General features: G+C 29.9%; 1 protein-coding gene across 2 annotated transcripts in view; it reads right to left on the bottom strand.

Moving 5' to 3' along the window:
* Nucleotides 1-13127, bottom strand: part of LOC134687447 (synaptonemal complex protein 1-like) — a 37201-nt gene that overhangs the window by 23084 nt on the left and 990 nt on the right. For both annotated transcript variants that reach the window (XM_063547754.1, XM_063547755.1), the window contains exons 2-14: nucleotides 12563-12669; nucleotides 11974-12028; nucleotides 10430-10560; nucleotides 9145-9210; nucleotides 8340-8407; nucleotides 7252-7325; nucleotides 6791-6849; nucleotides 5495-5564; nucleotides 4921-4994; nucleotides 4103-4211; nucleotides 3469-3563; nucleotides 2087-2271; nucleotides 1725-1792 (exon numbers count right to left, since the gene is read on the bottom strand). In XM_063547754.1, coding sequence (XP_063403824.1) covers nucleotides 1725-1792; nucleotides 2087-2271; nucleotides 3469-3563; nucleotides 4103-4211; nucleotides 4921-4994; nucleotides 5495-5564; nucleotides 6791-6849; nucleotides 7252-7325; nucleotides 8340-8407; nucleotides 9145-9210; nucleotides 10430-10560; nucleotides 11974-12028; nucleotides 12563-12655 — 1147 coding nt within the window. In that variant the 5' untranslated portion in view covers nucleotides 12656-12669. The remainder of the gene's footprint in view (nucleotides 1-1724; nucleotides 1793-2086; nucleotides 2272-3468; nucleotides 3564-4102; nucleotides 4212-4920; nucleotides 4995-5494; nucleotides 5565-6790; nucleotides 6850-7251; nucleotides 7326-8339; nucleotides 8408-9144; nucleotides 9211-10429; nucleotides 10561-11973; nucleotides 12029-12562; nucleotides 12670-13127) is intronic.

The following is a 13127-nucleotide window of genomic DNA, read 5'->3' as shown; positions in this document are numbered from 1 at the left end:
TGTCTCTGGGAAAATGCAATATTTACTCGTTGTCAATAGTAAAGGACATAGTTGGATCATTCCAGAAATGTTGATTAAAAAAATGTGTGCACTTGTCGACGATTCGTTTATACGCCCGGATAGAACAGCGCAATTTAAAATATATACATGTATACATTGAACATAAGAAAGAAACATACATTTTGTGTAAATTGGGTTAAAAGTTTTGTAAATAGACTAGACTATTGTATACCAAAAGAAGAAGAAGAAGAGGACCAATTTGATTTAAATACAGGTCGATCTATAACTTGCTTTGGTTCATCGAAGTTATGAACATAGTAAAATCACAGATTTATATATCAATTAGATTGTTCTCGAATAAAGAAAGAAATTCGTCATCACCACAATTGTTCCGACATATGCAACTGGACGTACACTGATAATCCCCGAGGGATGTGAATATTTTCTAGGAAAGCTATTGAGTATTAAAGTTTCAAATCATTTTCGGGATTTATTTTCTTTCTTGATATTCAATGACAGCAAATTTAAAGAATAAACTGCTTGTCAGATATTTGTCCGCTTTAGGGGTATTCTTGCCAGTTGAACAGACTTATAATTACATTCAAAAATAGGGAAAGATGACATTAAATTCGTTGTCCTTTGTTTTTAAACATCTTTGGTCAAATAGTTATTAAGTATTATACGTTGTGAGACGAAGACTATTTTAATAAGGACGTACCCGATTATAATTAAATTTGGTTGACGTTTTTCACACTTGATAAAGAATATCTATTCGTAATTTTTCGATTCCATTCCAAGAAGACCTTAAATTTGCGATTTAAGTTTCCCGTCTTTAACCGAAAATTGTGTATTTCTTAGTAAATTAACTTATTTGAATTCAAATAAATAATAGCACCAAACATAATTAAATAATTCCACGGCGATCAATTTTTATTTGTCACCAACTTGAATATATATTTTAAATATGTGTATTGAATGCTCCCTTGTCTTATAATTCACTGATCCGAATAGACAGTCACACCTGGCAAGGTGTGCCCGAGAGGCGTGGTTAAATACCGAAGTGCAAATAACAATTTACCTTTCAACAAGCCATCTACGAGTATTGCCACAGAACCGTGAATGCACACATCGTATCAACCAAGTCATAGCAGAGATAGTAAAAGGTCAATAAGAGAACACCAACATATTGTCTTTACAGATTATTGTACTTTACTTTGTTCACCTTATCAGTCCGAAAATATATTAATTAAAAACAAATTTATAACTTTTTGTGTTGTCTACAAAAATAATTCGAATATATACTTTTAACATAGAAAATTTATCTCATGAATATGTACAATTGAACGCCTGTGCGTTTTATCTTCTTATTATTGGATGGTTATTTAGCTAAAGCATAAGTCATCGGCGCGCTTACGATTACGTTAAAATATGATTAAAAACCAAGACTTTTAATGATTGTATTTTAAATCCCGGCATGCAAAAACCAGGAGAAAACGTCACGACCTACAGGAAGTAGTTAATATTTTTTCATTAAATATTGAATTTCTCCTTTATTACTGCACATATAGCGATAAAACTTTGTGAATATATATATTATGTCATAATGAACATATTTAAACCATAAGTAAAAAATCGTGAATTTTCCCTTTAATATGTTTCACATTCTGCCATTATAGTTACAGGCAAGACTAAAATTAAAATCTGGTAGTATATTTTTGACATACCTTTAGCACTTTTGATATCTTCAATTGAATTTAATGCTTTTTCTAACTGGTCTCTAAGGGAAACAACTCTGCAACAAAATTCATTTTAAAAATTACAAGTGCAATATGCAGGCACTTGCATTTAGGAAATTATTTGGCCTAAAAAATCAATTCAATTTCAACAGTAAAATCTATGTCAAGTTTGTGAAAATTTTGAACTTCTATTTCAAATATTTTGTAATTTAAAACAAGATTTTAAGGGGTTTCACAACAATAATTCAATTTTGTGTAAAAAAAAATTAATTAGCTTTATTTGTGAAGAATCTTCATTTTGTTCTATATTTGGCTTTATTGTATATGCTGTAGAAATCTCTTATATTTACCTCTCCTTTTCTGTCTTTAACTCCAAATTACATGCTTCCAATTCAGTTGTGAAGCACTCTATCTGTGTGTTCAGTGTGTTTTCAGTATCTTTGTATTCCTTTTCCAAAAGTTCTTTTTCATTTTGTATTTTTTCCAGACTGTCAGTTAACTCTTTTATTTGAGTTTCTAAAATACTGCAATGTTTCTAAAATCGAAAATGTATTGACTAGTGAAACAGGTTAATTATAGCACAACTAAAAGTGCTTTAAAATAATTACTTGTTGTAAAAATGCAGTTATGTAATAAAATGTCATCAACATATGTACTTACTTGCAGTATCAAAAGGATTAACCATTGATTTTATAACCACATGCAACATGTTTCATATAAGACAGTAATATTTTAAAATTCGAATTTGGCTGAACTTATCATACATGTATGAATCAATCACTCAAAGTGGAGTATTGCCATACACCTTGTAAAGTTAAAACATAAATTTAGATGAATGATACAGGGTATTTGGATTTATGTAACCATATATGCGATTGACTAGTGAAACAGGTTAATTATAGCACAACCGAAAGTGCTTTAAAATATTTACTTGTTGCAAGAATGCAGTTATGTAATAAAATGTCATCAAAATATGTAGTTGCAGTATCAAAAGGATTAACCATAGATTTTATAACCACATGCAACATGTTTCATATAAGACAGTAATATTTTAAAATTCGAATTTGGCTGAACTTATCATACATGTATGAATCAATCACTCAAAGTGGAGTATTGCCATACACCTTGTAAAGTTAAAACATAAATTTAGATGAATGATACAGGGTATTTGGATTTATGTAACCATATATGCGATTGACTAGTGAAACAGGTTAATTATAGCACAACCGAAAGTGCTTTAAAATATTTACTTGTTGCAAGAATGCAGTTATGTAATAAAATGTCATCAAAATATGTAGTTGCAGTATCAAAAGGATTAACCATAGATTTTATAACCACATGCAACATGTTTCATATAAGACAGTTATATTTTGAAATTCGAATTTGGTTGAACATATCATACATGTATGAATCAATCACTCAAAGTAGAGTATTGCAATACACTTTGTAAAGTTGTTAAAACATATATTTAGATGATACAGGGTATTTGGATTTATGTAACCATATATGTTATTGTGTTAATTTAAAATTTGGGTAGCTTATCTTTGCTTCTCTACATGTGTGGTCAAATTACACGTTTAATGTTGTATGTGATGATTAAAAAAAAGTTCTTTTGTTTTTACTTTTTCTGCAAGTAATTTAATTGACAATTATGCCCAATCTTGGAATCTAGGGTGATCACATAAGACAAAATTGGCTGGCTAAAAATAGCAATGCTACATAAATATCAGACCTTGCTTCTTGTCAGTTCATCATCAGAATTACATAGTAGACTCTCTTTTTTATCAAAATCTTCTTGCAATGTTGTTAATTTGATCCTACAATTTTCTGCAATTTAAAAAGATAACATGAAAAAAAGCTTCTGAGGCTCAACAACAACAATCTTGTGAGGCTCAATGTAACAATCGTCTGTGAGGCTCAATGTAACAATCGTCTGTGATGTAAATGATTTACTCATATTTTGACATAAACAACTACACATCCTTAATATTGTAATAACTTTTTTAAGAAGCAAATAGACAAAAAATGGTTGAAAAATTTGATAATAAAAGATTAAATTTTGATAATGTATTGTAATCTTTTCTATTTTGTTGTTTTAATCATGAAACAAATTAGGTTTACTCCTTTTTATTTCTTGTTAGTAAGAAATTCAAGCTTTCTTCTCATACTCAACAACTTCTTGCTCTTTTTGTTCATGAACTTATTTTTCTTTAAATCATCTTAAAATACAAAGTATGACAATTTTGTGTGTTGTACTTTTTATTGTAATTCTGTAAATAGCTGGATTTAAACCAAATTATAGATGGAATAAGGATTTATTTTTATTTCTTTTATCTTCAATATAATCATTTATTTTTCATACTAACCTAAATGACACATAATTTCATGCATTTTTTCTTCATTTTTTCTGAGATCAGCTCTAACATCTCTGATTTCTATGTCTTTCTCTTCACACTGATTTTCTAAATGGTTTAACTATAGAAGAAAAGAAAATATTGAGTCATGGACAACATCATTGTGTACAACTGTTAAACTTAGATCAAAACAAGCAAAACATAAATTTTGTAAAGACAAGTATTGTTGAGGGCTTTTTCAAAATGTTACATACTCATTGAAAAGTTTTGCAGTCAAGTTAAGAATTCAAGATTTCCCTTTAAATCCTTATTTAAAAAGAGCGTACAACAATATTCAATAATTCTCCAAGATCTAGCTGGACTGTATTTTGGTTTGTTGACTGTAGGTTGGAACCTTGCTCTTTCCAGCAACAATACAAAGTTACAGTTGTTACACAAATAAGGAAATGAATGATGGCAAGTAAGTGAAATTTATTTAGATGACAAGAATATATCTGAATTATTCTGAGCAAATATATATTCAATTTTTACTAGAATTACAAATATATAAACTAGCAATTGTATAAGAAATGAGATGGCAAGTGTGTGCAACACCAATGCAAATAATCTTTAGAAAAGTCTTAAAATGTTTCAATCATCAAGTGTTGTTTAACTCTGATGGGATGAGAAAAAAGAAAAGAGAAAAATATAGAAAAGAAATCTTTAAAGGCATTATATGTGGATTGTCAATATGGAGCAACCTTTTTTGCTTGTATTTTATTCATAAACAAATGTATTTTTGACATGGCTATTTTTCATAATAATGGGTCTATATGGAATGTATGTGTTACCTTAAGCTCAGCTTTAGCTACATTTCCTTTCAATTCCTTTTCCATTGATACTTTTTCTTGTCTTTCAACATTTACTACAAAATATTTTTATGCAAAATTATCTACACACATCCATTTAGATGGACAAGGGATGATAAGGACTATATTTGTACTCAAATTTTCCTTAATAAGTTTTTGTGGACACCAAAAACTTTGCATAGAAGCTATTCCACGATCAAAAGACAATTTGAAACTTTTTATCTTCACTTTTTTTCCCTTGGTGTCATTATTTGAAACTACTGATAGGACCCTTTTCATGATCAAGAGAGCTTTTGGAGAAGTTTTTACATTTTCCCCAAGTATAACACTGATAATGGACTTTGTGTTTTTAGTTATTATATAGATACAGGTTTTTTTTATGGTTATAAACAATTCTGTCAGATTACTGTAGAAAATTGTGTCTTCCTACAGCAAAATTGCATATGCATTTACTGACTATTTAGCCTATATGTATATACCCTGTTGTTGATTGTACTGAAAAATTATGCATAAAAATCTAAAAAATAATATTTGTTATCAAAGATATAAAACTTACATAAATTTGTCAAATGATCACGGTTTTCATTTGCTGTTATTTCTAACTCTGAAAACTGTCTTGATAATCCCTGTAAAATTGGAAAAAAACTTTGTTAATTTTTTACGGAAAACAGTTGACCAATACCGTATTCGGCCGTGTATAGTACGCATTTATGTATAGTCCGCACCCCCTTTACATCCCCTTAAAATCGAGAAAAAAAGTTTTGTAAAAAAAAAAAAAAAAAAAAAAATTATTGTAAAAGTCTAGTTCACTGTAAAAATCCATTGAAAGAGAGCTATTCTCCATGTATTTTATAAAAAAAAATAATTATGTTTTATTTATTTCATAAAAAAATGAAATGGTAGAACTTTTCATCAGGTAGTTATTATTTAATAATTTTATATAAGTAGTTATTAATCAAGAGATTCATTTTAAAATCAACATTTGTCTAAGTATGTCCAAGCTGATATATAATATAACAGAAATAATTTGAATATTATGGAACAAAAGAAAAAAGAGATCAAACATTTATCTAAATTATTTAGCAGTAATCAAAATTTTAAAACTATTTAATCTTATATAATCTTTTCATTGATCATGTTGTTTTATTGCCTGGGATTATAATATTTAACACCTGTCAAAACTTGACATCATTATTTAATTGCTACACACCCATACTTAATCCTTAATTACCTCTCTTGATTACCTATGCAGGATGTCACACCTTTACTTTTAATAATCAATTTTGAAAAGAAAAGTTAAAAAGAATAAAAGAATAAGAATTAGATGAAGTAAATACAATAAACGTCTCCAATATACATTGTTGATGCAGAAAAACGAAATTTAAAAAAAAAAAAAAAAAAAAAAATTTTTTTTTTAATAAATTTCGAAAACCGTCTATAGTTGTGTATAGTCCGCACCCCTTGTACAAACTACATATTTAAGGAAAAAAAGTGCGGACTTTACATGCCCAAATACGGTAGTTAACAATACGTTGTGGGCAACACCAAACTGTGAGGTTAAAATTCAGTATAAACCATTCTCCAAAAACCTTTTTTGTTATTATGTTTTTTTAACATTAGCCTTCCACAAAAATAGATTTTTTTTAACTTTTTATCTCAAATGACTATCACAGAAATAAAATTATTATTGCTTCTGAAAAGATGTACAAAAGGATGTTTAAGTTATAATTGGCTAACTAAAAGATGTTGAAAGGTAAGTAAAGCATTTATGAAATATAAAATATGAAATAGTCTGAAAACTAAAAATGGCTTTATGTTTATATCAGACAATTGAGGGTTTATCATTACATACCTCAAACTGTTTTAAATGGTCTTTTTCCAAGCCTTTTAATACAGTTCTTTCTGTTTCACCTTTAAAAAAAATCCTCATTACAAATATTGATTGGCTATTCTAGGGAAAAAATGTACAGGAAGGTTAAAATGCTTTTATTTTAATACACCCCACAATTTATTTTATAAATGTGAGCTGATCCAAATTTCACCATACACATAAACTTATTATTTATGAAGTGCCATCCAACCTTCCCAGACAAATTTTGCTTGAAAAAGCCTCTTAAGAAAAATCTGTTCAATAAGTGTTCATTTAGTCAGTAATACTTTGAAAACAGGCAATTCCAAGGATGACAAGCTTAAAGTGGTGGTATAAAAATACAAAAATTTGAAACAGTTATTATGATAATATGGTTACAAACTATCCTACACTCTCATATCGTTGACCATTTTACTACATCCTGTCAACCATAAAATTCTTACATTTTAATAATCTCTCTTCTGTCCTTGCACCATGTTCCTTTAGGAGATTACACATATCTCTTGTCGCATTTATCCTGAAAGAATTATGAAAAGACGTATGCAAATAAAAAATAACAATATGCTACTTTAATAAAGGAAGAGGCAGACAATTGCTTGTTAGCAAAAATTATAAATAAACTCATCATAGACAAGGATTAAAGGTTTGTATGCCAGACACACAAACTACAGGAGGTGTCAGTGCTGCTCAAATCAAAACTTGAAAAGGTTAAATAAAGTGAGAAGTTGATGAGAACTAAACCACAGTACATCAACTGCTTTGGTGAAAAAATATCACCACGTTCATTAATTGTAGAAATTGTTTTTTCTTGGGTTTCCCTTTGGTTCATGCTGTGTAGTTAAAATATGTGGGAATATACATCCAGAAATGTACTGAACTAACAAGCTGGTCCTAAGGAGTAAATCCGGTAAGAACCTTATTTGGCCCCAAAATATAGCAGTTTCACAAAATTGTTAAAATGCAAACTTCTAGTAATCTATTGGAAAGAAGAATGGTTCTGATACATAAATATGTGCAGTTTTAGACAATACAATGCACATATATCGAGTACTAGCATCATAAAGTCATGCTAAATTACTGAAATCTTCACAATTTTAGCATTTTAGTTAATTTTTTTAACGGATCTCGTCTAAAATGAAAGTGACTGCATTTGTGTTCATTCATTATATTGAAATGTAAGTTATATTTGATGATAATACATAACATATATAAAGGTTGAGGATGAACACAGCTCCAGCCACTTTAAAAACGATCTGAAAATTTACATTTTTTTGCATATTTGATGGATTTTTCATATTTTTAAAGCTTTAATCGGAGTGTTTTTAATGACAAAATCAGTTAACATCTTTCACATAAAATAATTGAATTAATTGAAATAGACACTTAAGTGTTTAAAAAGTGTCCAAAATCTTTCAGGACAACCCCTTATAACCTCCTTTTCTCAAGGCAAGTAGGCTATCACTGACAACTAAGGTGGTTCAATACACTATGGTATTGGATGGATCAGAACCATAAGAAATATCATATTAACCTTTGCATAATGTCTTCTCTACTTCCCATTTCTTCTTGCAATTTCAAACTTAAACTTTCATTCTGTAGCTGAAGATAAATGAAAGAAATAGAAATGGTAAATAACATCAACATGTGCAATTTACAATGAAAGATACTGTACACCCCATTTGTTTTTATAACAGCAATATCTGTATTTTTATTACGTTCTAGATACAGTCAGTGATAGTACATTACAGAGTATTTTTGTTAATATTAAAGTTGATCTCTTCCCCTAATAATGTTCAGTAAATAATTATAGGATTTCCAATGAAAAATTAAGTCACCACTTGACAGCCTGAAACCAATAATGATGAAGGATATTTGTTATTCAAAATATTTGTTGACCTTGTATTTCTTATTTACTTTTGTATATAAGTCTTTGAATCCAGCTCAACAGTATTAAAACTGCTATTTTGCAATTTCAAAGTAAAAGCATTGCAATAGAATGGAAACCTAGCTGTTAAAGGCACCATCAGTAACACTACCACCAAGGGTTAGCACCTTACACCTTTATCCGTATAAACATATCCCTATTCATCTTAATAAAGCCTTTCCCTTTCAATCCAAGGTTGTAATTCAGTATGTTTATATAGCTGCTCCGAAAGATGGTATACCTATGTATACTAGTATGAATGCTATATTTAAAGGTTTGATATGTAGGTGCATGTATATCAGACTATACTTAGCTCATGAAATACTTGAAACCAATCAATATCAAAATGAACAGTCATTTTATTGTTGTCTTTTTTTAATTGCTGGAAAGTTTCTCTTTATATTAAGTATACCTGCAGTTCAAGAACTGATTTTCTAAGAGATTCGACTGTCTGTGTGGCTTCTTGGATCTTCTTGTCCTGAAATATTACAAGTGTTATTATAATCTTATGTTATATCCATAGATAGATTTTACTGTATAAGGAGGGATTGTCCTTGATTTTCAATCAGTTTAATTGAGATCCGGAGCTGCTGTCAGTAACTGCTAAGTAGTCCTTTGTTAATTTATGTAGCATCATCATTTTGGTTATCTTCTTACATCGGACTCAGACTTCTCTTGAACTGAGGTTTACTGTGCACATTGCTGTGTGTTTCTAATTATTCTTCATTGGCTAGAGGTATAGAGGGAGGGTTGAGTTCTCACAATGCATGATTATCCCAGCCACATTTTTGCCCCTGGTCCAAACCAGGAGCCTCTGGCCATTGTTAGTCTTGTATGTTTTTTTTTAAATTTTTGTTCATTTAAGTTTTGGAGTTTTGTATAACATCCATTTTCACTAAACTAGTAGCCATTTTTATTTTGGGGCCAGCACAGCCCAACCTCTGGGTGAAGGATTTTCTAGCTGCGTTGAAGACCCATAGGTGGCCTTCAGCTACAGACAGATAAAAAACACATCTGCTTCCATTTCTACATTTTAATCAGACAAAGATGAAGTCACAAACAAAAAAACAAAATACTGGCAAAAGGGGAACAACTCTCTCTTATACACAGAAACATAATCTGACCATACACACTGACATATATAGCACTTCACTTTTCTGGTCTTAGGTCTGGTTGTTCTCTCTTTGATATATTACCGATTATCATTCTCAATTCTATATATCAATACATGTTTACAAACTTTAACAGAAACGGCAAAGGGCACAGCTTCAATTTGAAATTGACATTGTTAGTTCTTATTAACAAGTTTCTTTCTTTCTTGCTTTCTATGAATTTTAGAATCTATTGTACATGTAACTAAGAAGTTAAAAGAAGTTGAAGTAAATAATTATGCTCACTAATGATAACCCTTCTATACATATTCAATAAACATGATGATGAGCAATGCATGTGAAAATGCATAATATGGTTTACCATTTTTCATATTAAGCTAGATACTATATATTTCAGGGTGCAAGTGCTCTGATCCCCAGTCCTGAGAAAAATGTTTTATATGAAAAGTTCATACATGGTCATATATGGGTATTATATGTAAGAATATTTAAGTATTAAGTAAAACATCACAGTATATCATACTCACATACAGCATGAAACCCAAAACAAAAATCAGGGTGATATGATCAACTAAAAATAAATACCTTTTGTCTGATTTCAATTTCAGTTTGCACTTTCCATTTGCGTATTCGATCAGCTTCTTGATGTAACTTTGCATGTAAGGATGAAAGCTTTTCAGTCCCAACAGTCTGGTCTTGTTTTGTAGACTCATTTTCTAAAATATATAAATGTCAAACCTAAATATCTATTAATTCAAAGCTCAATTTCACCAAAGGTTCATATCAATTAACTCCTAGCTACTGTATGTATCATATCAAATATGAAGAACATAATTGAGTACAAGGTAAACTGGATCACTATCTGTACTCAAAAATCAAGTTAATGCATAAAGGCAATAGAAACTGTTAACAAACATTATCTCAACAGCTACGTTTTTTCAAGTAAACAGCTGGAACTACTTTCAACTACACAGTTATTGAGGGAAAACATTCTTATTTCAAGTTAAAACAACTAGTATGCTGGAGGGACAAATATACAGGTTCATTTTTTGGGGGTAATTTTTCACCTGTATGAATGATTTAAAAATCTGAGGGATTGAAAGATCTGTCAATTTCCTAACTTGGTACATTCGTTTTTCATGAAAATGATGGAATAAAATGGTTTCATACTAGCTTAACTTCCCACTTGTTAAAGTCATTGAAATGTATATAGTTTGGTTATATTGACAGAACTGGGATCTAGCAGCCAAAACTGTGCAAGTAAACATCACAGATATACAACACATCTGACTTAACAAATCAAACAAACATACGAGAAAGTATATCAAAGACGCCAACAAAACGTTTTTGTGACTGATAGTAAATTTGACAGAAGCCAACATAAAAGTTTTGTATTCATGCAATAGAACATACAGTAAATAGTATACACTTTATCAATAATGTACACAGTCTTCACGCTGAACTGCTTAATCTACAGCCCCACAGCTCAATTTTAGATTTTTTTTAGTTAGATTCTGTTGGCCTGTAGGTCTGATTTTTACAGGCCTGAGAGCAATTTTACCATCCTAGGCTGCCACTCGGCGTGAAGACTGTGTACACATCTTTAAAATCGAATACAAGGTTCAACAAAATGAAAGCCACATTGTAAAGACCTATTGGCATGATTGGCCTACCTGCACCAGGAACACACCTAGTAAAAGCCAAAACCCTGATAGGGTGATGCATAAATACCAAGTCTTGTCATGATTCAAATGACTGAAAGGAACATTACATTTGTCATTTAGGGGCTTTTTATAGCTGACTATGCGATATGGGCTTTGCTCATTGTTGAAGGCTGTACGGTGAACTATAGTTGTTAATTTCTGTGTCATTTGGTCTCTTGTGGAGAGTTGTTTCATTGGCATTCATACCACATCTTCGTTTTGATATACAATAGCACAAAGCAAAATTCAAAAGCAAATTATATATAATTTGTGAAAATTAGTTAAAAGAATATTATTTTACTGTGCTTATTCAGTGAGTTTTGGGGTATCACAATAGCAATGGCTAAAACATTTGATCAAATTGCAGTTTGTGTTCTTAAGTTACAATATAAAGACAATTAAAAAAAAATCGATCTTGTAGGCTACCTTTCTGTCTATTTATATGGAATGTTGTCTGGTTAGTTTTCTGTCTGACAGCTGACTGCAAAATAGAAACATATATTACTTTAAAAAAAAGAGATAAAAAATATTGAAGTAATTTAACAAGATCAGTCATTTTTTGCTATTGCATTTTCAAACAATTTGATATTTAATAAAAAAAAAAAAAATGTTTTTGAATGTGAAACTGTCATGTACTTTTGCATAGCAGGTTTAACATTGATCACATATTTCATCAATTGAACTGCAAGCACACTACATTTGTAGTTATAAGCTTTCCATTTGTTTAATATTATTCACATTCCCATGAAAGCTCTTACATTTATAGTGCAAGTGAGACTAGATGATTTTGTGACATGCAAATAAATGTCAAAATGAGCTTTTAATAATCAGAGCAATTTTGGGACATGATATTCATGAAAAGTGCTTTTTTTTTGGATCACACTGAAAGTTACCTAATGAGGCTTATAAATTAGAGTCAGTCCCAAGATCTGAAACACACTGTTTTATCTTTTTTGTCTCATCATAAAAATATTCCTTCTATTTTGGAAGGATATATGTTTTAATTGCTACTCACTTCATACAGACTACTTGGGCTAGTCATTTCATTTGTAGAAAGATTAGACAGTGGCTTGAAAAAAGGTTGTTTTTCTCTTTGTGCCTGCATCATGTTGAGTATAAGAACTGTTGAAGTAAAAAATAATAAACCATCTATAATGTAACTTTGTTTAATTGTTTGGTTTTTTTTTTTATCCTTTTGCATGCTTTGAAAGTATATATGAACTTGCAATCTAATAAATTTTGAATTAACATCATCCTCTATTTGAAGTATTGACAAAGATGAACTAGTTGATAACCATTAGACATGCACAGACATTCAAAATTTTACTTCTGATTGATAGCTAAAATTTTCACCATTTTTCAGGGTGAATAAATGGTGTTATGCTGATCATTTAACATGGCTAATTCAGTAATTAAAAAATGCCCTAAAAGGGGGTAATTAAAAATGAACTCCAGACAATAGCTTGAAAGATTTTTTCAAATTTTTTAGGGGTGTAATTATTTTCTTAACCAAATAGTTTTTAATGACATTTATCACATGCAACTCTACTTTTATCACTTACAACTATATCATGACTTTA

This window comes from Mytilus trossulus, chromosome 10 (assembly GCF_036588685.1).
Source record: "Mytilus trossulus isolate FHL-02 chromosome 10, PNRI_Mtr1.1.1.hap1, whole genome shotgun sequence".
NCBI lineage: Eukaryota > Metazoa > Mollusca > Bivalvia > Mytilida > Mytilidae > Mytilus > Mytilus trossulus.
Note: the sequence above shows the minus strand (reverse complement) of the source record. Positions and strands in the feature narration are given on the sequence as shown.